Source organism: Lepisosteus platostomus, chromosome 6, assembly GCF_059453375.1.
Source record: "Lepisosteus platostomus isolate fLepPlt1 chromosome 6, fLepPlt1.hap1, whole genome shotgun sequence".
Classification (NCBI taxonomy): Eukaryota; Metazoa; Chordata; class Actinopteri; order Semionotiformes; family Lepisosteidae; genus Lepisosteus; species Lepisosteus platostomus.
This window is the reverse complement of record NC_142616.1, coordinates 55031369-55056567: the sequence shown is the minus strand read 5'-3', so window position 1 is coordinate 55056567 and position 25199 is coordinate 55031369. Positions and strand designations below refer to the sequence as shown.

At 39.1% G+C, this 25199-nt stretch overlaps 1 protein-coding gene across 2 annotated transcripts in view; it reads left to right on the top strand.

Moving 5' to 3' along the window:
- The window catches only part of tex264b (testis expressed 264, ER-phagy receptor b), a 148124-nt gene that overhangs the window by 24816 nt on the left and 98109 nt on the right, over positions 1-25199 (top strand). For both annotated transcript variants that reach the window (XM_088636399.1, XM_088636400.1), the window contains exon 2: positions 6002-6223. In XM_088636399.1, coding sequence (XP_088492525.1) covers positions 6002-6223 — 222 coding nt within the window. The remainder of the gene's footprint in view (positions 1-6001; positions 6224-25199) is intronic.

Below are 25199 nucleotides of genomic sequence, written 5' to 3'. Positions count from 1 at the left end.
TAAATTTAAAGTTATGTTCAGTGAGAAATTTCCAAACTTTTCAGCAGCTATTAAGAGGCTCAAGAATATCAACCAGTCTTGTATTTTATTAGCAATCAAAAACATAGTCTGAGTAAAGGCAGTCTGTAAATGTCTGCAAATAATGTCTTAAAGGTTTGTGAATTGATGGTTTCACAAAACTATAACAATAAAAAATGATGGTAAACTTTAGCAGTACATTCCAAAGGACTCCCCTGAATTTTAATTGGACAGTGCTACCTGTGGGTTTTCATCCTGAAATGATTGCTTACATAAATCTTTGGTATTTTGGATGCAGTCTGTGTTGTGCACAGTCTTGTTTTCTGCTGTGCAGCTGACAACTTGTTTTCTAATTTTGAAGACCGCTTCGGTAACAACTGGCGAGCTAGCAGTCCAATTATCTCTGAGATGAATCAAAGAAGGCTTTCAACATGAGCTTTCCTGCAATTTACTCACTTTCTTTGGTAAGACTTGAAGCCTCTTCTTAACACTCATCTTTTGGCTTCTGTGCAACTCACCGAAGCTCAGCAAAACAGACTTTTTTTTTGGTCTGTAACATGTTCCAGTTGAGTCCCAGAGACACTAAATTAAACTAGTTGACAACTAATTTAATAATCCTAAGTAATAGTACAATATTTATTTTTATTTAGGAAAAAATAAGTATTTTGAGTATTAATTGCAGACCATTTTAACCATTTTATTTTATGAACATTAAGGTTGACAATACTTTAGAAAATCAAGGAAAAATACTTTTATTTACATTTTCTTTTTATTGAATTTCATTTTTTAAATTTCATTTGATATTTAGCATCAGTAAAAACTTATTCTATATATATTCTATACGTTTAATGCAAACTAAAACATGAAACATGGTTCTTAGGTCCTGTCCCGAAGAATTATAATCTGCAACAATATGCAAAGAAAGTAGACATCTAAAATGGCTTCACATATTAATGGAAAGGCGTTAGGCACTTAAAGGGACCTTTTTCATTCTTGTGATATTCTAGTGATGATAGAATAGCCAGTCACTTGTTTTTCCTGATCGATCCGTTTTTCCATCCACATTCTAACTGCTTCATTCTGGCAAGCAAGGGGTCAAGGTTGAACCATCCTTGGACAGGACGCCAGTCCTTCACAGGGCACACACAGACACAAACATGCACACTCACATCAGAAGCCAATTGACCTAGCAGTATGTCTTTGGACTGTGGGATGAACCCAGAGGAAACCCAAGCAAACATGGGGAGAACATACAAACTCCACAGAGGAAGCATCCCAGGTCTAGAATTGAAAGGCCCTGAGCCAGAAGGCAGCAATGCTAACCACTGGACCAATGTGCTGCCCTTGTTGTTTGTAATCTGGAACTGTTAATCAGTAATACTGTTGGTAGTTAAAGGATGACCCTAGAATTAGGGTTTATAATTTTGAAAAGGACGCTTTTCTTAAAAACTGAGGAATGAGGTGGAGCCTCTTAGAAAGTTATACTTCAGAAAAATGTTGAACATACTGTAATATAAAAGGCACACAACTAAATTTAAGGGTAGGAAAATATAATCTAATGGTTTAACAGAATAATTTAATAAAAAAAACAGAAGTAAGAGAGCAGTCTCCCAAGATTTAAAGACAGAAAAAGAGTCCATCATGCTGGAAGAGCAACTGAAAATAAGACATTAGAATCGTCAAGAGAGCGACAATTCAGGCTAAAAATAATGCAGCTTTAAATGTTTAAGTAAAGAGTTTTGGAAGATAATATTAGATTTTTCCTAGAAGATGGTATATTGTATGAAGTAATGTGCTCAATTAATATTATATGCAGGTTTTTACGAAAGATTGTTTCATAAATATCCATCAATCATTTTTCTAACTGCATTTTCCAATTTAGTGTCTCAGGGGAACCGAAGCCTATCCCAGCAAGAATCAGGCACAAAGTACATCCTGGAGGGGACACCAGTCCATCACAGGCTAGACACAAAGATATTTGTACCTAGGGCCAATTTTCCCAGAAGCCAATTAACCTACTAGTATGTCTTTGGACTGTGGGAGGCAACTGTAGCAACCAGAGGAAACCCACACAAAAACAGGGAGAGTATGCAGACTTCACCTCAGGTGCAGGATTAAACCCAGGGCTAAAGCACTGTGAGGCAGTAATGTTAATCTCTGCACCACTGTGCTTCCCATTTTGAAAACATGGTCCAGGTTGAATCTAGCATAACTGACAAAGTGGTACTACAGGGACCAGACCATCTTAAAAACGAAGCTACTTTTTAATCACGCTTAAGGAACTGAGGGATGGTAATCATAGGCTTTTAAGTAGGATATTTCTACTGTCACCAAGGGTGGGAGTTATACATACGTATTGAAGAGTTGCAAACATAACACCCTTTCATAAAAAGGAAGACAACACTGAACAAGGAAATTATAGACAAGTTTGATTGTGAATGTTTCAGAACTAACATTATTATTAGTTTGGAGGCAAAGGCCAGGTGGCAGGTCTTGTTTGGATGAATAATACTGCTGCACATCCTCGGTGCAGTCAAGGAATAGACATAGAAAACATGGATTACTGTATTTCTTTATAGCTTTCCTTATAGTTAAACATCATCATCATTGTCTTCATCATCATCAGTTTCTAATCTCTTACTCCTGGTGAGGGTCGCAGAGGAAAGGCTGAGGAGATCTTTCCCCAGCAACAGTCTGGGTACTTCCAGTTATTCCCAGGTGAGCAGGGAGATAGAATCCCTTCAGTGTGTCCTGGGTCTGCACTGGGATCTCTTCCCAGTGGGAAGTGCCCGGTATACCTCCAGTGGAAGTCGCCTGGGGTGTATCCTTTCCAGATGCCTGCACCACCTCAGACTGCCTCCTCTAGATCTGGATGAGCAGTGACTCTACTCCAAGGTCCTCTGGGATAGCCGAGCTCCTCACCTTGTCATGGAAAGTCAGCCCAGCAGCCCTGGGCAGACTATGCAGAAACCTAATTTCTGTTGTACCCACCATTTCATTCTTTTGGTCATTACTCAAAGCTCATGACCATTAGCAAGGAAAGTAATAGGTTGAGCAGAACACCAAAAGCTTGGTCTAAAAACTCAGCCACTACTTCACCATGGTTTGGTACAGTGTCCGTATTTCTGCAGCTGCTGCACGAATCTGGTCACGTCAATCGCACGATCCCCTCTGTTAAATCAGACCCATTCAAAGTGGGTGTCGGACTCCCCCAAGGGTGCGTCTTGTCTCCTCTCCTGTTCATGGACACGATATGGAGATGCAGCCGTGGCTTGTAGTGGATCCAAGTCATGCATCCGAGGTTTGCATCTCTGGTGTTTGCTGATGGTGTTGTCCTCTTTGCCTCGTTGATTGTGATCTCTGCCACACATTGGAGAGGTTCACAGCTGAGTGTGAAGCGGTTGAGATGAGGGTCAGCACCTCCAAATCTGAGGTCATTTTCCTCTCCCATGAGAGAACAGAAAAGAGTGGGTTGCTCTATCCAGGTGAGGGAGGAACAGCTGCCCCAAGTGGAGAAGTGTAAATAGCTCAGGGTCTTGTTTACGGGTGGACATTGAGGGGATTGACCAGCCGATTAGTGAGGCAACTGTAGCAATGCGGACACTGTACCGAACCCTGGTGGTTAAGCGGGAGCTGAGTTTTCAGATGAAGCTCTCAGTTTTCCGGTCGATCTACAGTACGTCCCTATCCTCACCTACCCAAAGGTTACGAGCTTTGGGTAGTTACAAATGTAAAATGGAATTCGAAAGTTTTATTACATAGCTAAGTCATCACCGTCTTTCTGCAGGTCTTCTTGAAAATGGCTACTATTCGCGTAGGACTAGATGCCTCTTTTGGTGGAGAAAGTGATTTGATTTGAGCTGCAGGGTAGGATTATAGCATGTGATTCATTTCGCATATTGAGTGGTAAAATGTAATATTACTGTATATGATAATACATTGTGCCTTGTTTGTTGCACTATTCTTTACCCCCTTCTTTGTTACGTTCTTTAATGTTCTTCATGTTAGGAATTCCAGATTCCTGGTTGCATTCTGGTTGCACTGCTCTTGCTGCCATAAGCCTGAAACTAAACTGTCTCTCCTGCATTATGATTTTGCACTGCTGGACACTTTTTCTTACTGTTTCTTAGTCTTTCAGAGGTAGATCTGACAAACGCTCTCACACAGGGGAATAAGCAGCAGCTGGGGGTTCCAGATTGCACATTGTCACCTCTGTTGACAGAGCGTTTGAGTTATCCATATGGTGGCTCTTTTTGGGAGGGGGGGATGCTTTGTGATTTAAATTGATTATCGGAATTTTTGAAAATGCAGGAAGTTAACTTGTTCTAAGTGAATATAAACCATGATATACTCTGCACTCTAATCCTTAAATTTAAAAGAACTGTAATTTATTGACGTATATAAAAATAAGGTAAATTAGGGGATATTAATCCTTCTACTATGTACTCTGTTGTCTTAAAGACAACCTTCCTGGTTGGATTCTCTAATAGTGGGACTTACAAATACAACGACAGGATATCAGGCTAGCATGATACTATGCTTCACGATTGACACGGGGAAATACATTTACTGTAATGATATACAACAATGTAAACAGGGATAATCACAGTAATTGAAAGGCAATAGTGCTTCTTAACAAGTGAGAAACAGTGTAGGATTGAAGAAGAAGGAAAAAACCCTCAAGTGACAAAACATTTCTGGAGAGAGCAGCTTGAAAAGGCATACCCCTGAACATAAGAGAGTGATAGGGACAGCAATTAGTCTGTGTATCTTCTGAGCAGGCTGGTTAGAGCCTGTCAGAGCTTTGGCACATAGAAGACTAAATACCATCTGCTGACAACTTCACTTTTCATGAAAGCAGCTCAGCGTAGACGGTTTTCTTTACTCCTCCCTCAAAAAAATAGGGAAGAAGGAACAACTTCTGTAAATGGCAGCATTCAAAGTTTGTCTTTTAAACATTTACTTCAGCATGACTTTTAACTCTTCCCTCTCTTAAAAAAGGGTCGACGATGTTACAGGTGTGTTGAAATGATTTGCAGTCTTCGTCTTTGCTCCCTGTCTTAAGTTTTAAGCTATCGCCAGGAGCCACACGAGGTTCAGAAATAACTCCCTGCCACAAAGATTCTCTTTCACACTTGTTTCATGGCGCCTCTAATTGTTTGGCCATCCTGGCTTGAACTGTTGCCTCTACCGGATCCTGTTTGTTTTAAAAATGTTCTTATCAGCAAACACTAATCATAGTGAAAAGGTCATCATAAAAAAAAAGTCACAATAAGAGCTGAAGAGCGAGTAGCAACCAAAACAAACACCTTTAATTTTGATCTTTTACTGCGTATTTCAAACCATCCACTTAAGTAATTCATATAGCTCAGGAAAACATAAATCAGATCTGACTGTCAACTAAGGTTTAAGTTCATTCGGACAAAATGTAGCTTATTTCAAAAGCCTTCACATCCTTCAGTGGAAAAGTATAGCTCTTTGTTAGAATCTTATCTTTGTAGGAAGGAAACAAGATGTTCATATTTATTTAATCCTGATGGTTTACAGTCACATTGGTATTTTGTCCAGTGCTTTGGTTTATATGCCTAATGACATGTGAGATGTTTTAAAATGGACAGGGTACAAACTAGGGTTTTGCTGAAAACATAGCTTATAAAGAGTATTGATCATCTACAAGCCTATTGCCCTTATCTGTATTAAAAAGTATGCAGGAACACACTTTTGAAATTCAGTGCTCCATTCACAATCTTGAAAGCCCCTTGACATCAGAGGCATTGACAAAAGCAAGGTAATGACATTGGCTTGAAGTGATTTGATAATAGGGCATGTTAGAAAAGATAGAAAAGTTTTAAAAAAACCTTTGATGCACTTAGTACCTCTTTGTCCAACCCACGTCACATTTGGTCTCTGATGGCCTCTGGGCATTGCAGGCCGTGTTTTGTGGTTAACCAGTGTGGTCATGATGTCACCCTGTGCATTTCAGGTGCCTGCTGAGAAATGCCGGTGTGCTGTGGGCAGCATCCTGAGCGAGGGGGAGGTGAAGCCCTCTGAAGATCTTTTGCGGCTTTACGAGAAGTATGGATACAAGATCTTCTCCTTCCCGGAGGTCACGCACGTTGTCACGACAGCCTTCCCTCACAAAACCTTCCTGTCCGTTATGCTGGGTGTACACAGGGTGTACCCACAGCTGTCCAGCTACATAAAGGTACTGTAAAGGGGCAGAGCCTCTGTTTCATTTGCAGTTGATCTTCTAAAGTAGATGAGCTCCTCACAATGGATTGGATCTGTTTGAAGGGTTGCTACTAAGTAAATACAATGTTGATTAAATTAATTTGAGAAATTATTATCTATCGTCCTTGTGATTCAAAAAGTGGGGACAAATCTTTTTGTCCCCACTTTAAATGTGCATGTGAGTTTAAATGTGCATTCTACAGCAGTGTTTCCCAACCCTAGTACTGGAGGAATACTGCATCTGCTAGTTTCTATTCCAGATGAGCTCTAAATCTCCAGTACTAATTGATTTATTGATCTCTTTGCTTGTTTAGACATTTTTATTAACTTGTTACTTTGGGCAGTCCTGAATTTCAAATATACCAAACTGTTTTCAACAACGTCAGCATACAGAAATTTATGTAGCCTTTCCTCAACTTGCATGCTGTTATTTCTGACTAAACAGCTTTTACTAGTTGATCAATTGATGATGATTGATTGTTGATGAACATACGCAGCTGGGAATGACGCTGTATCAGACACAACCACAGTGAGAGTTTTTCCTTCTCCAGAGGTCCTGCTGGTGGCAGGTCAGGCAACATGCCAGAATGACTCAGAAATTGGATACCATTTTCAAATCCCAACTGTCCTTTTAAGAGCTCAAGACAAATTTACAAATATGCCCCAAACAGGAAACTGAAATCAATGAGCCTTTGATTAAGAGCTCAACTGAAGCAAAAACTAAAAGACACAGCATTCCTCGAGAACCAGGGTTGGGAATCACTGGTCTATAGAAACTGAAACCAAAGAAATGTAACATCACAGACAGTGCAAAGGTATACAGAACCAATTTCCTTGAGGTGCTGGAATACGGTTAGAGTTACTAGGCCTAGTTTCTGGGTATTTGCTTTTACAACAGGAGTATAAGGGGGGATAGTAATTTTACTCTTTTTAGCACAACAGAACTCTTACACACTTTTTCAAGTTATTTATTACTAACAAATGTAGTGTAGCTATGCAGCAAAATCAATGTCAGCAGTATCTTTTGGTTTGATTCCGTTCTTACAGTTAGAAGGTATTAATTTAGTATTACAGATGCTCTTTTAAACATTTCATTATATTTCATACAGCATATGCAAAAATGCAAATCATACAGCACATCAAAAACACTTGCACAGTGTTATTATGCAGGTGTGCTTTTAGAAAAATAATGGATGCTTATTTTGAAAATTGATTAAATTGTATTAGTGTCACTAGATGAGGGTGTTGATTTGGCACAGGTGGTATGGTAATTTAACCAGTTGAATGTCAAGCATGGTGAAAAGAAAAACTGAATTTGGAACCAATATGCCCCACTTATCAAGAAAACCTGCTTGTAAATGTGTGTTGGGTGTGTTGGAGCAAAGACACTTGTCTTTGGCGATGACTTTAAGTGTGGTGTAGACCACCCTATTGGTCATGGGTGAGTTTTGCATAGAAATGCAAACAGTACTTTAATTGTTGTGTGTAACATGCCAATAACTGAGGAGGTTTAAGTGTGATGAATTGGATCAATAGTCTCTGCAGAACTCTATTTGTAGTCATTGACGACAATCTAACTGCACAATACTACATTGATGAAGTCCATCGGACCTCACTTGTGAAACTATGGCAGTTTTTATGGATTCATCCTGACATGACATTTCAGGGCAATGGACACCCTCATCACACTCTGTAATAATGGCAAGATGACACGTGACATTTATGCTTCACCAGAGTTGAGACTCATTGAGCATTTATGGGAAGATCTGGGACAACATGTGAATCTTTATTATGTCTCTGAGACTATTAAACATGGCCAAGCTCTAGGCTCATTGAGAGGAAAGGGGCATTGCAGATGTACAGCTTTTATTTCGTCCAGTGGGGTCACAGCCACTAATAGCCCATGAGGTTCACAGTAGACCTCCTGTTGAGGACATAGTTGATGTCATGTCATGGCTGCTCAATAAAATGTCAGGTCATCTGCAACAAAAGGATTGTCATTTTCCAGATAAAAACTTTATGAATTTGTTGTAGTTATATGTGATATTTTTCTTTTGATGCTCAGTGTGTGTTATCTCTTTGTCTATGACATTTATCGGAGGTGGATACATTGAAAACCTCTCATTTTTATGCTTTAGTTTAGCACACTGTTGTCATGCAAATTCTTATAGCATTACATTATTACTGAGTTTCCATCCTTAAGTCTATGTTTCTCTCTTTAAAGCTGAAACTTTGCCGGTTGAAAGCTGGACTATAATCGGAGTGTGGCGTGTTGCTTAGTGTCACATATATAAGAAAATGAGGAAATACTGCTTCCCTCCCTCTTTGCTGTTTTGTGCATTTCCAGATTGTTAAGCAGAACAAAATAGTAAACGACCTGTCCTTACAAGAGTGAGAGAGATTTATTGGGCTTGGTTGGGCCAAACATTTATTGGGCAGGTTGACATGAGATAATGAATAACTGAGGGCCACATGACATTGATGACAGGAGTGTCTTGCCTTTTATAGGAAGGATGGAAGATTTAAAAATTTAAAAATTTTAAGTCATTAATATAACATTAATATACAGTACTATTGTGTCGTAATCTTAGACATTTTGCATTGCCCAACATTTCTCACTCAGTGCTTTTCTTACTCTATGCAGAAACACTTTTGAAACACTTTTGAGGTGATCTGCTGAAATTCTGTCTATATTGTTTTATATTGTCACTGTGTGTGACATGCAGGAAAGGTGTGCCCTCAGAGCTAAATAGCTGGGTTGCAGAGAAACAGACATAAATGCAGTCAAAAGGTAAAAATAAGTGCTCTTTTATTGACGGTGCAAGGGAAAATAACCAAAACTCCAAACACTACAAAACCAACAAAAGCCTGAGCTTCTCTTTAAAGCTACTGACAGGATATATTTAATCCCTCTCTCAAGTAAGTGGACCAAGAGACTGAGAGTTTCCTTCTAAAACTCCTTCAAAACTCATTCCAAAAAACTCTTCTAAAACAAAGTTTCTCTCTGAAACTCTTGAATTCCCAACAGTACAAAAACACATAGGTTCCACAGTCCCATGGTTTGTTGACTGGTAGGGTTCAGAAGTTCTCTCGAATGACATAATGACTGACTAAAGTCAGGGGACTGAGGGTGGCAGGTCATTCCACACATCTTTCTGGGGGATGTAGTTCAGATAGTAGCTGCCATCTTGTCTGAGTCTATCATCCCATCTCACCTGGATACATGTTTTTTTTAAGTCCCTGAATTTGTTGGGTTTTCCTGTGGTAAAATGCTTTTTTTAACTTCACTTTTGTGATGGATGATTACATTTTGATGAAAAACTCTGACCTATGAATAATTTAGGCAGATAATTATTTTTCATTTTTTATACAATCCCATATATCATCACAGATTGCTGCTTCTATATATAGAACTGCCTGTACTCTCCAGATTCCATGAGACTTTCCTCATTAAAGGATTATTTTCCCAGTAAAGGTTTTGATTAAACATTTGTGACAAGCTCAAATAAGGGTAGCGTGGGTTCTTTAGGAACATAACACCAAACAAGATGATAAAAATAGTTAAGTATATTGCCATTTTATTTTCATGGAGGAAGATTTTTTGAAAGATGCTTCCTGACATTTCGTGCAGTTCAGAGGAGTTGTGTATATGAAAGCTTCCCTCATTTCCCGCCAAGAACCCCAACTTTAGCAAGGTTTTATCACAATCCTGTCTGTGGGTCACTTCCATTCATCCAAAGTCAGAAAGCAGCTCGTTCCGGAGAAGGGTCATGGCAACACAGAGCCTATCACAGAAACGCAGGGGCACCATGTGAGATTTATGTTCTTGAATGTTATTCTGAGTCACTTTCCTCAAAAAATATTTGAATACGAATTAATGTTTAATGCAAATTAATGGATGGATGTTGTTTGTCATTGTTTTTATGGTTAATTTTTTTTTTCTTGCTAGGGCAGTTTTGATTGGTTGAATTTCTATTTCTAGGCCACTTATTACAAAATAATGCATCGGACCTATTTGTTCCTGATATTCGCATTCCTCTTTGGAAATGAAATATTTTATCGTCTAAACAGAAGCCGGTGATAAGTCGGGTTTAAATTGAAGATGACAGAAGTTCTTTTTTAATCTTTCACATCATTTTTTATTATAGAGCCATGTGCATTTTCTGTCTTCCCCCATGATGCACGCATTGCCATTCCAACTCACTGTGTGGCGACGTGTAACTTGGGATGCTTTGAATACCTGCCACGAAATGTTCCGGACTTAAGCCTTGGGTAATATACTTTCCTGCCTCATTTACCACAAATATAGTCTTGCAAAACCCTTTCAAAACCTATTTTTGTAACAGTGAATTAGCAAGGTGATAAAACTGTCAAAGTGAGAACAATAGCAGAAAACCATGTGGTGCACTCTCAGCAGACTGTAAAGAAAGGGGAGGTATAGGTTTCTTGCTAGGGCAGTAACAGGTGCAAGCTCAATACATTATTAGATCTCACCTTAGATCTTCATTACATGCTGAAGGCTGTCCTGTGGACTAGCTTTAATTAAACATCTTTACCCATTGGCGTTTGCATAATTCCTGCTTTTGAAATTCCTTAATTTTAAGTACTGGCAGAATTCAGCTTTTATTTTTTTTAAAAAGAAAAGTCACTGACCCTATTGATCTCTCTCATTTTATTTTTTTTTCCTTCATCTGTACGTACAGTACATAGCAGCAGCCATATCACCCTGAGACTCACAACTCGCAACCCACTGAAGCTAAAGCAAAAACTAAGGTTGCTGCTGGAAGAGGTGTTAGTGGGGCCAGCAGGGGGTGCTCACCATGCAGTCTATCTGGGTCCTAATGCCCCAGTATAGTGATGGGGACACTATACTGTAAAAAGGCGCTATCCTTTGGATGAGACATAAAACTGAGGTCCTGACTCTCTGTGGTCATTAAAAAATCCCAGGGCTTTTCTTGAAAAGAGTAGGATGTAACCCCGGCATCCTGGCCAAATTTCCCATTGGTCCTTACCAATCATGGCCTTCTAATAATCCCCATTATTATAATGTATTGGCTTCATTACTCTGTTTTCCTCCCCACTGATAGATAGTGTGTGTTGAGTGTTCTGGCGTACTATGACTGCTGTCGTATAATCCAGGTGGATGCTGCACATGGGTGGTGGTGGAGGGGAGTCCCCATTACCTGTAAAGCGCTTTGAGTGGAGTGTCAATGTAGCACTATATAAGTGTAAGCAATTATTAATTATTATTATTACATGGATTCTGACCCAGCTTTTGCTGAGCGGTTCATGAACTCTCCATTACGCGCCAGCGTTCTGGTTAGACCGAATTAACACAGAACTATTCCTCCTCCCCCTGATTCTAACTCCTGTATTAAACCGCCTCTCTGTTGTTGTTCTTTCTTTCCATTAGTTTTCAGGCTCAGGAATGACTGTGGAGTTCCCCAGTTGTCACACAAGTGAAGTTGAGCTTGAATACCGCGTCTCCAATGACTGACAGCACAATTAGAGCTCAGGGCAGCGCAGAAGGGAATCCTCCCTCCCTCTTAGCGAGCTCCTGCTGTGCCTTCAGCTCTACCTGTTTACTTTGAAATGCCCACCTGCAGCAGATGGCAGGAATACGGTTTTAAATCATTTAAACAGGAGCTGGCTAAGACAGGGTGTTGTAATTTACACAATCGGCAGGTAAACAGTGCAGGGCTTAATGAGTTTCTGCCGCTTTGAAGACATGAAGCTGCTGGCTTTTAATCAGTTCCACCTACGCGGTTGTGATTTTTGCAGGAGCGTTTAATTATGGTGCAATGGAAAATCTCAGCAGTCCAGCGTCGAATTTATTATACTGTAAAAAAATTCAGACATGCCAAGCGTCTGTTAGACATTAACTTTAATTAAAAACTCGAAGTGTTTTTTTTTCTTCTGTCTCTTCTTTCTTGTGCCTTTCTAGAACTAACGCTTCCTTGCTGGGGATGTTTGGCAGCACAGGACGACGAGGCTAGGACAAGGGGTGGGCAGAACTCTTTTGTTTTAAATGCAGGCGCGAGTTTTGTACTTCATGAGTGAAGCAGTCAGCTCTCTATTAAAATGACAAGTAGCAGTAGTACCTGTCAGTTGCAGAAATACAGTCAGCTTGCAGACTGATAAGCCACACACACAAACAAACAAGAATAACGAGAGATTGCCATGCAGTGTCTAGGATTGTAACTTGACAGTATGCTGCTTTTCTAACATTGCCCTGATAAAGGTCTTTTTATGTTTGTGATTCAAATACAAAAATAACAAAATGGCAGCTAGCCAGACTACTGCGTGTGAGTATATGACAACATTATGTGTTATTCAATTTTGCCAAACAATAAGAGCTCTTCTGCTTCCAGATACGTGGTAGCTATTTCCTAGTTTGGTGGATTACTTTAGTCCTATGAAGTACGTCACAGGTATTTATTTGGATCCCATAATTCTCAAAAGCATGAGTTTATTTGGAGTGGTCTTCATTAAAAAACATAAATGTCTTAGACTAATGTGTAAAGAATTGCTATTGAGTTATTGCTTATGAATAAGTTCATTGTCCTTGGTGCTTTTCTCCTCGTGATCAATGTCAAATACATTATGTATTTTGCTCCCATTACCACTGTTTGCAGCCTGCCTGCAAACAACAAGGACTGAGCAACATGGGTGCTCTCCTGACAGTCTGACAGTCTAGCCCTAGTCTCCCTAGTGCACTAAAGGAAACAAAGTGGACAGTAAAAATCGTCACAGCCCAGTAGAGAGGAGCCTTGGCTTGGCTTGAATAGACATCCACTGGTGGATCACAGCATTAAGAAGGCTCCATGGCCGAAATGTTGTGTTTTCTCTCTTCTTTTTTTCAGCATGGTATAAACCTATCACTTGTTCCTTTGCAGCCTACGCATGCTGACGCAGCTACCCACCTGAACTATTAAGAAACATTTACTTCTTTCACTTTGCGATTATATTCTTTAATTAATTTGCTTTAATATAGGAAATGCTTTGATCCACTGGGAAGAGACTGAACACTGACCCCAACGTAATTGAAAAGTATTTATTTTAGCTCATTTAAGTGGAAGATCAATGTAGAACATTTCTCTTCAAAATTGTAATGATTCCACAATTTACTATCAATTTAAAAGTCAGACAGGCTGAGATGTTTTGAGTTGTGAATAGAAAACCGGCAGAGGCTTAGGGCCTGTTGAAATGGTCATGCATTTGTTTTACTTTTGTCTTCTCTGTAAAAAAAGGAATCTACATGATTTCTGCTAGGCGTTCTTCATGGATATTTGCGGCACAGCAGAGTGTTTGTCTCCGGAGCGCTCATTCTCAAATGCCCAAAGTATAAAAAAAACAGAGCTTTCAATTATTTCATTTTTCTGGTGTGGCGATATGGCCTGCAAGAGCAGGCGTTTTTTAAAGAAGTGGATCCAGGCGTTCTGATGCATCATCTTTGTTCTCCCGAGAATGTGTGTGGTTTTGGGTGGTACTGATACAGTATCCGAAGTAATAAAACAGCCAGCAATTCCAACCATGACTATAATAAGGGACAGATAATTTGAAAAGGAAGTCAAAATGGCAACATAATGTGGCATCTTTTGGGACAATGTTCTGGACAGGGCACTGAAATGTGAAAGACTTTAGACTAAGCAGATAAAGGCTGCATTAATCAACCCCCATTAAACACAGACTTTTGAGGGTAGCAATTGAAAAAAAACAACTGGTGGATTTAGTCATGCCATGAACTTGTAATTAATTCCATAGGGGTGATTGCAAAGGTTCTCCTTTAAAAAGCCAGATAATCACTGTCCTCAGAGAGAGGGGTAGCCAGCGGAATGTGTCCGGCTTTACCACGTAATACAGGGGTGGCAAGACTTCTGCTAAATGTGGAGGACTGCAGAGTTGTTGATGAGCTTTAATTATCTCTTCTGTTTCTCGCAGGTGGCAGCCCGGCAGGCAGTCAGTTGTTTCCTTTTTTTTTTCCTCTTCTCCCTCCAAGTAAGTGCATGTTTCAGGCTGGCAGTGCCATCTGCCCTGGCAGCCTGCACGACGCACTGAGCCACTGTGTGGAGCACATTCCTTGACAGAAAACATGTTAAGTGCCAGGCTGCCTTCCTTACCGCCCTCCTCTGAGCCACCAGCTGTGCCCAAGGACTTCTTGCGGCTTCTCTTAAAGAGGGCTCCTATCCTGTGATTGTTGGCCTCTCAGCAGTATGAACCTCTTACAGGTTCCCTAATACCAGAAATTAATCTTTATCAACCAAGAGCACTGGGGGGAGAAAGAAACCCCGGTAAAAGAAACGTTGTAGTGCAGTAAGTATCAGCAGAGATAGTGTAGCTTTGGCTCGTAGTCATTTATTTTCAGGAATGAAGTGTTGGAATTGAAAACGTACCCCTTTTTTTAAATCCATTGCTTTTGATGCAGAACCACATCGAGTGGGAGTTGCTGGACAATGACTTTAGGGCTTGCAATTTTAAAGTTCAAGGTGGGGATCACTACGGCATTCTTCTAAACTAGGAAGGCTGAGGAAGTCAATTTGTATGGGTCAAACATATAAAATGCATTCAACAATATTTGGTGTTATTTTTTTTTTCAGCTTACTGGCAAAGAATTGTGTTACGCTTTTATCTCAAACGTTGGTACCAAACAAGAAGGATTTCTGACAGTGTTTAGTTTGACCTTCTGCAGCTTTAATGGAATCAGTGAAGACTTGATCAAACTTGGTTTAAACCCAAAACTCAGATTAGTCTGTATTAAGAAGTGCCCAAAGTAACGACGGACAACCTTCTGAGGACAAAGAGGTATTCACAAGCAAATAATTTCTGGTGTATTTTATACAGTATGTAGAGCTACCATTCTGAAGAAAAAACATGATCTTTTTAACTGACATTTGAGCATTTTCCATTTCTTGCCTCAGAGTTAGAAACAGAGGACCTCAAATAGCTCTGTTGTCAGAGTTAAATTATACTTCTGAAAGAAAGTTATCTTCTGGGATGCTTTGATGTCACTCCAGGGTCACACGAAATGGCAGCAGGCTTCTATTTCATTAGTTCTGTAAAAGTGAGGGTTGCTGCTTGTTGAGCACTTCCTGGGAAAATAATGACAGCGGGGCATCACTCTAGCTTGTTACCTGACCCACTTCCAGCATGGCTTTCTCCCTGGCAAGGAATGAATGTAGTGCAGCAGATCTGTGTTGTAAAGGGAGGCATTGCTTCCTGAGTTAGAAACGAAGAAACTCAGACCCCTCACAAAGGCTGAAAATGTGTAAATAAGCCTTTGAGCTAAACTTCTCTCTTCTCATTGTCTCACCCAAAAAAAATACCATTGCATGCACCAAACATCCATCCATTGTCTAACAGCTCCATCAGGTAGGCAGAGCCTATCGTAGCAAATAACAGGCGCAAGGCAGGGTACACGCTGGTTGGGATGCCAGTCCGTTGTTGGGCACACACAGACAGCACACACTGACACTAGGGCCATTTTTTTCTAGAAGCCAATTAACCTACCAGTGCGTCTGTGGACTGTGGGAGGTAACCGGATCACCTGGTGAAAACCCTACCCACGATCGTGGGGCGAACATACAAACTATTACATACAAACCACTGTGCCACCATGCACATCTGACCTGGATATTCCACTGTAATTAACCTTGGCCTAGTTGGCTGAGCCCACTAGTATCCACTCCAGTTTTGCTCTAACCAATCCCAGACCATTTGTTGTCTGAAAAATGAACTGGGTTCTCAAAAGTACTCGTTTTCGAAATCATTGACTATGAATTACTGTACATAACCAGTGTGAAATGTTTTCTCAAGCTCCTGTTTTATTATTACTTTTTCTTAAATCTGAGAGATTATTGGACGAGCCCATGGTAGTGTTTTGAATTGGAATAATGAGAGTCGGGGCCTCGTAACAGTGCTTTATACTAACAAAATTCAGAGTGAATAGCAATTATGGGTCTGATTAACAGAAGTAGGGGAAAGCACCCAAAAAACGTCTGTTTTAGATGTCCAAAGTGAAATCCCTAAAGTAACTTTTCTCAGAGAAAGTTTTTTTTTTTCCTAGTTAGCAAAGTTGCCTGTAGTGTTATTAAAGGCTTTAGCAATAGGGTTGGCTTGAGCAGCATGATTTGAGAATTTGCTGAATACCTTTTGTCTAAGGGTTTTGAGGCTAAGGATATTATATAAGAAAATGATTCCACTTATAATTGTTCCACTTTATTATTTTTGCTATGGCCATAATTCTTAGACTGCTTGACTTTGAATGTTCTACCGGAATAAAAGTTTAGTTTTTTTTCCCAGTTTTCAGTTTTCAATATACAAAGCATCACTTAAGAAAAGTGACACTTAATTTGCGATGCCCAAGCTGTCAGAATGTGTGGTGAAGCTCAGTGGAGACACAGGTGATTTAGAATTCCTTTCACATGTACAAATTACACACAGGCAAAATGCAAAGGGAATATTATTCATTTAATATATATATATAGCTTTTTCAGAAATTGTAATCAACAGCCAGTTGAGCTATTAAAATGCCATGGTGAAACACTAGGGGACAGCTCTTCCCATACCTCATCTACATTCCATTGCTATTAAAGTACAGTATGGAGGAAAATATCAATGGCAAGTAATTAAGTCATCTCTTCTTTGTGTATTGAAATATAAATAAATGAAATAGTTGTCGTAGCAGTTCCCAAATGAACATTTGTAATGTGTCTGTCTGCTTTCCCTGGTGAAAGCGTAATGACAAATTGTTCAAAGTGATTTAAATTCTGAACTGTAATACATTTCTTCAACAAATCTGATTGTGTTTGTTTAAAGAGGCTCTTGAAGTAAAAAGATTAAACTTGTGTCGCTTAACAAATGCCTTGGTGTTGCAATGTAATTATTAACCCATACTGTAGATTCTAAGGTAAAACAAAAAGAAAAAAGATTGATGTATTGTGGTCTTGAGACTTTGGGATTTTGTCCTCATAGTTTCCTAGAGCACTAGCATGCAGGGTTTCCATTTTTTTCTTATAGCTCATGTCTTAGTCCCCGATAGAGTAATTTCTGACAGGAATGAGTAATTGTAAGTGCAGGGCTTATACACATACATTTAATGAATTCAAGCATTAGCTCTGCTACAAAAATTATATTCATGCTTAAAATGACATTTAGATTTCTTTCCTCTGGTGCTTTGAAATCACACTATTCATATGAATTCTAAGAGCAACATTGGTTTGATAATAAGTTAATAAGATAAATTCTGGGGCTACATGAATTGATTTTGATATGTAGACTATAGAATCTATAAATGTAGTCAGTCCCATGTGTTCCATGTGTGTAATGATGGACAAACACAAGATACACATTTCTCTAGAATAGAAACACAGGAGGTGTTCAGTAAATGCCTAACTTTTTACTAAATCATATGAAAACATTTCCAGGGAATGATCATAAAATGACAGCAATTTGAATGACGTTAATAAAAACTAACCTCAGATATTGTTTTAAGATGCTGTTTTCTTTCATCGTGAAAAGAAATATCCCAAGGGAGGCATGGAGAAAACACTGGCAATGTGCGACGGGGCAGGAGTTTTTTTTTCAGAGCTGCTAGTGTGGCCCAGCTAGGAGTCTGCTTGTATTGCCTCTCACCACATTACTCTGATGCTCTCTCTTGAATTTTGTGTAGGTTGCCAGTTCACCAGGAAATCTACGAGTTAGGGGTTGTTTCTCGTTCAGAAACCAAGGGTTAAGAACATGAGAGAGGGCAGAGACAAGTGGAGACAATTCAGCCCATGTAGTTAGTTTGGCTCCCAGTAGCTAATGGCTCTGAGCATCTCATCCAGTCCTTTTTTAAAAAAAGGTGGTATTTGCTTTGGCAATATGGCTGCAATAGATACTCCAGCTTCAATACAGACGTTCATCTTTAGCTTCCATGTCCTCTGGTACATGTCTCACTTTAGATTATAAAGAGGTCCATTGGATCAACTTGAGGGTACTTGACCTGGGTTCACTCGTTGTCTTCTCCGTTAAAAATTTCAAAGTTTGAGTTGTCACAACCTTACACAACCTGTTGTTTCCTCTCATTAACAGCAACATGGGAAGATGCATGAGAGCTCGGAGGTGGTGGAATTTGAGCGTCACTCTTGAATCAATAGAATGTGAATGTGTCTGTCCAGTATCATTACAAATCTCAAACACGCCTCCAGGGGGAGCTCACAGGTATCCTCCAGGATATAAGGCCCATGTAGGTTAATAATCTCTCCATGGGTATGTCAGAAGGCTGATGCAGGCATAGCACAGTGAGAAGAGGCAGCTGCAATGACAGAAGGCTGTTTGTCTGTTCTCCAAAGTCTTTGTGGTAGATTAATTGGCTTCTGTAAAAAAACTAGCCCTGGTGTGAGTGTACTTTATGTCTGTTTGTGAGAGTGCGTGTACTGGCCCTGATGTGACAATGTGTATGCCCTACAATTGACTGGTGACTCCTTCTGGGTGTATCCTGCCATATGCCCCTTGCTTGCTCCCCCAGAGCCCTGTACTGGATAAGCAAATTGCAAAATAATTGGATGGATATAGGAGGTATGTTTGGCCATGTTTTCAAGTCATTTAGAGTTTGAATACTGCCGAACAGCCAAGCCAATTAAAATTTGACTTATCTCTCTCAAATGACATTTTTCATCATAACTAGTCACTAAAGCCCCCTTTAAGTAACCAGCTGAGACTGTCTCACTGTCAAGAATGTGTAATTTCATTTCACCCTCTGGGTGAAAGAGCTTTTATGCCCTTCACGTGGTCTTTCAGCCTGGAGGGAAAGCCACCTTTAATCCACCTGCACAGGAGTTTTATACAAAAGAAATAAAATGATAAATGATATTGGAGTGACTTCCATCATCCCGTTTTCGATCTCATTAAAGCTCCTTTGCCATTCTTCTCTCTCTTACAAGGCATTCTGGAACGATTTAGTCTTTCATGTGAATTATAGCCCCACCTGTATCTCATCTCTCCCTAGACCTTTTGAAAGCCTTCTGTGGTCTTCTGTCAAGAGCTAATGTTTTAGGATGTCACTATTCCATTTGATTGTATCTCGTAAGGAAATGGCTTATGTTCACGTTCATGAAATGTTCTTAATTTATCCGTGTTTTCTTGGGTGTTAATGATTAATGATCTACTTCTGCACGCCCCACAGAAAATCGTTCTGAATACCCCCCCCCCACCACCACCACCTCAGCTCCCCTTTAGCTATTCACCTCCACCCCCATGACTGAACCAATAAATTATTCTCCACTTTCAGCGCTGTGATGTATTATTCACGAAGCCTTTCCCATCTTCTGGGATGTTATTATTTGTTGAATTAAGCATGGGAAATTGGTTTGTTGTCCACAGCATTCATTTTTAATGAATCTATGTGATAACTGGGCGAAAGGTGGAGGTGAACAATGGTCTGTGTTCTGAAAAGTGTCTCACTGATAAAGGAAAACATAAAATTGTATTTCTCAGCAACTGTGATGCTGCCACCCCCAGCACTGACCCCCAAGCGCCTTTCTGTTAGCAGCAGCCAGGCTAAATGCATTAGGCTTCTCCTTTTTTTTGTCACACTTTTCATATCCTTTTGGTGATCCTGTTGAAGAAATGGTGTCCATAGGGGATTTCTTGTCGTTCTCTTAATACACAAATGATTAAAAACAAATTGGATTTAGATAATGCTCTTGGCTGCAGGGTCAACGAGGTTGGGCACAATATATTAAAGTTTAATTGATGAAACCACTGAAACACAGCAGTCCAGCCGAGCGCGTCCAGCTCCTTCAGAGCGCCGTGAATACGGAAATTGCAGAGCCGAAGATGTCTGCTAGCTTCTTCCATTCATCGAGCACAGGCGTGAATGTGACTGTGTCAGAGACCCAACAGTTTTAGCGCCAACTTGCTGATAACCAGGCTGAAACAGGTGTCATGTACGAGCAAATAAACCCACAGTACTTTTTTAAAGAACAGACAAAAATGGCAAAACAAATAAAACAATACAGTATTACAGTATATACGATGCTCTACCAAAATAATATGAGAGCTCGTAAAACATGAACAGTACAGTTTTGTATTTTATTTCATTAAAGCAGATGTTTTATTTACAAATTGCATGTTAGTATTACCAAACTCTTTGGGCACAAATGTAATTTAACAGTTCCTGTTCAAATACTGTCATATGTGTTTGGCATAATCACCTTGCAGCCTGATCTCATGAGATCTCAGAAGCTAAGCCTGGCTGAGACTGGTCTATACTGGGATGGGAAAACTAAGGATAATAGGTTGCTACATATAGTGGTGTTTGGAAGACCGGTGCTCCAGTTTTGGTTGACTTTCTCCCCACCCTGAGAGACAATAAAGCTCAGTCCTGCTACGTCATGAAAAACCTCATGGCATTGTTCATAGAAATAACCCTGGTATCTTAAGTAAATTTCATTTAGAGCTTGCTCCACATCTAGATGCATTGTTGTGCAAATCAGCATTTCCGATCTTGATAGGTTTTTAATTAGAAATTTCTGTTTTTTTCCAATAAAGACTAAAAATGACATTACTGAAAAATACATCAGAGACCTCTTTATTAATATAACTAAATATAGTGAGAAAATAACAATAATGGGGTTCGTATCAGGGCACTTTGGAACCATAGCAGACTTTAAGTGTCCTTTTCTATCTTTTTTCCTGTTGTCTTGGCTGTTTGGTAAATTACATTGTCTTCCTGAAATGAGTTTAATTAAGGTTCTCTTAAGATTCTTACCTCTCAGGTGAAATGGGCATTATGTGATGTGGAAGGTTGGTGAGCCATTTCTATGCTTTGTGATAAGCATATTTTACATCAGGTCATATTAAATATACTGTACTTAAAAAACAACTTTCTTTGATTTTGTACAGTATATGCATGATGTATTCATCAGCACTGTTTCTCTGGGAAGTATTGTAACAAATGTGCTGGGTTTTGCATTTTACTCCACTTTTTCAGTTAAATTAACTTCAGAAATAAATGTATAATTGTGAATTGAATAGCTAATACAGTCCACTTCAGACCATTCTGAGCAAGATCCCACTGAACATATTCAGCAGAGCAGAGATCAGACCTGAACTGTACAGTATAGTATTTTTAGCTGCTAAATACAATAAATGTAATGTGTAAAAATTGGACAAAACAGATAAAAGAAAATGAAGGTTTCATTAACATTTTCAGCAAATTAGTATTTTGGTATGCACTATGGTATTTTGGGTGCTGTAGTGTATTCTGGGAACCTATCATTCAAGCAAGTTAGTTGTCATTAACTATTGTAATTATATCCTAACCTTTGGATCACCATCACAATTGCTGTAACCATAGCTATTTCAGAGGCATTTTCATAATTAAAGCTAATGAAGACATTCTTGCGGTTATCTGTGCTTCTGGACTAATTATTTGGATTAGCCGTTACAAGCATACTTTTTGCTTTCAAGGATGACAACTGTCATACAAAGTTGTGGTTTAGACAGAATAAAGCAGTGTGCTGGAGACACTGTTTTTAATGAAGCCATGGTAGTGCTGATGTATTTTTTATCTTTTAATTGGCGCCCCAACCAATTAATTTAATTTAGCATTTAACCGATTTATTAGCATGTGTTTTGTGTGTGGGGCTATTCCTGTTTAGGTTGCACACCTGTAGATCTACATTTAAGATAACATGACATATATACTCGTCTATAACAAAGGAGATAAAAACTAGGGAATTATATATGGAATGAAATTATATCCATTTCTTATGTTTGTGTTAATAAATTTATGTTAAAAGGTTTATCAGGAATAGTCAGGAAGGATGCAAAAGGGTGGTTCTTGTTTTACAAACCTACTAGATTTCTTTGAACAAGCTGTGGTTGCAGTAGTTGTAGGTAAAGCCTTGAATGTAGTATATGTGTTATTCCGAAAAGCCTTTGATACAGTTCCATATCCTCACTGAAAATCCTTATTTTTGAATTTTCAATTCAATTTTTGGGTTAATTGAATACAAGAAGGTACAGTAAAAGTTACTGTGCTGTGGTAATTAGTAGTGTACCACAGGGATGTGTTTTAGGGACACTGGTTTTTCTGATTCTATGTAAATGAACCAGAACTCTGATATAGTCTGCAGAATTGTAGTGACACAAAAAGAGAGCAGCAGAAAATCTTGGGCATGACTGTGCAGCTACCTGGAAATTCAGTAAAGGCTAGTGTATTTACTTGTAGGTAGTAAACGTATACATTATAAATACAAAATGGATGGTACTAAGTTTTAGGAAGTAGCTTTTGTAATTTTATGTATTTTCAAAATAAAACATCAAAATATATAGCTATATTTGAAGAATTCCAAGTACAGGGAAATCATGTTAATTTTTTTTAAATATATTGCTAAGACCTCATTCAGAATCCTGTGTATAATTTTGGTTGTCGCATTTCAAAAAGACATTAGTTGCACTGAAATGATCCAAAGAAAAGCAACGGAATTAATTAAAGAAATGTTTTACACTGAAGGTTTCAAGGACCTGGTCCAGAGACAGCCATACAGTATAATAAAAATCACTGAAAACACAAATGTAACATATATTAGAGAGTAAACATTCAAAAGAAATAGAGCCTTTACAGACATAAGATTGCTTTAAATCAGGTTTACTGAGCTGCTATGTATCTAACAAGGTTATACCTGATCAACTCGCTCCATTTACGAACCTTCTGTTCACTACCCTGCCTTTTATAGTGCTTTTATAGTGCATTTTCAGGCTTATTCACTTCATTACCATCATCAGGTATCCACTTTGGGAACTGGAAATTCTTATTTTTTTACAGGCATACAGACAGATGGAGATACACAGTTTCAAGTGCTCAGGGTTAAATTCAGCTCTGCGAGTCTTAATTTATGACGAGGACCCATTGCCTGATTAAAAACTTTTGAGGAGGCAACTTTAGATTTAGTGTCTGAGCACAATGCCTGTGAAGTAGAATTTGTACCAAACCCGGCTTTATCAGTTCCCAAAGGTTTTGACTGTAATGATTTGAAATCTGAGTTTTGTTCCCCCACTGTTTTTTTTTTTACTGGTCATATATTTCCTAAGTGATGTAAGCAACGGGCGCAAGGCAGGATACACCTTGGCAGGATGTCAGTCTATTGCAGGGCAGACATGCAAACACAGACACGTACACACTGACACCAGGGCTAGTTTTCCCGAAGACAACTGTAACTGTAGGAAACCCTTATGAACATCAGGAGAACATAGAAACTCACATATTGTACCCCAGTTCTGGAATTGAATGCAGTGCTTCAAGGCAGCAATGCTAACCATTCTTTTTTTGTCATCTTTTACATCCTAATTAGTGATACTTTATGTGTGGCCTCCATTAGTGTATTCTAATTTTTACTTTCTTACTACAGTACATGAATAGTATGTGAATGCAGAGATGCAGTTAGATATGACCCTTTGGAGCCGGTGAAATGTACAGTATACAGTAGATGAGTGTATGGAGATCAAGTTAGTAGACATCAGTTCCTTAACATAAAGCAACTTTCATGTCCGAGTCAAGGCATCTTGTTGTCTTCCCACTGTGGGGAATGGCTACTCAACAGAAAAAAATAGTTCTTTAGTTACTTCCCTAATTAATGTTGTGTCTTGGTTGCTTTTGAGAAATTTCCTGATTTTGTGTTCACTTTGAATCATTGATTTAGGAAATAGCCTTGAGAGAAATTTGAAGAATAGGAAAAAGTTACCTGAAACCAAACAAGTCTTGCCCAATCATCACCATCAACCGCACGAGCAGTCAGTCTTTTAGTGTTGTATGAGTTACAGTTACAAGGTACAGTAAATCTATTTTAGTGGCTTAATTGTTTTCAGTTTTCAGAAAAAAAACATTAGAATATTATACTGTAAGTCTGTGTAAGACTCAGTGTAAGACAGTATTTAAAAAATAAATTATATTAGATTGTGCTTCAGGAAATACAGGCAGCCACTAGAGGGGGACAACATAGAGTAAATTTACAAGATACGGCATATTTTTAAGATTGTTTCTCAGACAATGAACATTTACATGTAACTGGTCACTCCTGAATGTTAATGCTCAATATACTTCTGTATCTGCTGTATTTGTTAACGAGCAGTATTGATATGCAGTTTGGGGAGTTTCTGTTAATCTTTCCTTCTTTCCTGAGCTATGAGAGGTCAGATCTTTGTAGGTGCAGTACAATTCAGCACAATTCAAGGGTGTTTTTTTGCTAGGGTAAAACAGTAGTCCACAAATGGATTCCAGGAGGAAAGCTCAGAGGCAGTGCAGTTAAATCTTTGAAAAATGTGAGATTGCACTTTTCAGTGAAGTGTCTTCAGCCCTTTGAATTGGGAGTTGATCTGTGGTGAAATACAGATGGAGGATTTGGAAATAATGGAATGAAAAACACAACAGCTGTAGATTCCTTAGACATTTAATATTTGATGGCAAGTTCTTACACACCTTTTAGTCTCCATTAAATTCTCATCTCTTCTGTATTGCACCTTTGGTCAATAAAATACTCGGCACACAGATCTTTTATATTCCTTTGAGGCTGCACACTCATAAGAAGATGACCCAAAGCTGGTCTCGCAATAATATCAGGGTTCCCTCTCTGGATTTCATAAGTCTCATCGGCTTTGATCCTCTGCAGTGGTCATCTATTTTTAATAGGTTCTGTGTTTCTTTACTGCTTGCTGGCTTTTCTTCCTCAGCAGTTGCCTAAATAGAAAGGTAGACGCAAGATGCCATCAAAGCAATATCAGCGGTCATGTAACCTGCAGCAGATCCTGTGTGAGATGAGGTGGCAGTGCACTCCAGTGTGTCACTCAGCTCTGTGTTGACTCATGGGCCACAGGAAGTTAAATTGTTCCTCTATAATTGATGATGTAAACCACCAGCAGTATTTCTCCTATTATGTTTTATTGCCTTCTGCTAGTTCTCCCCGAAG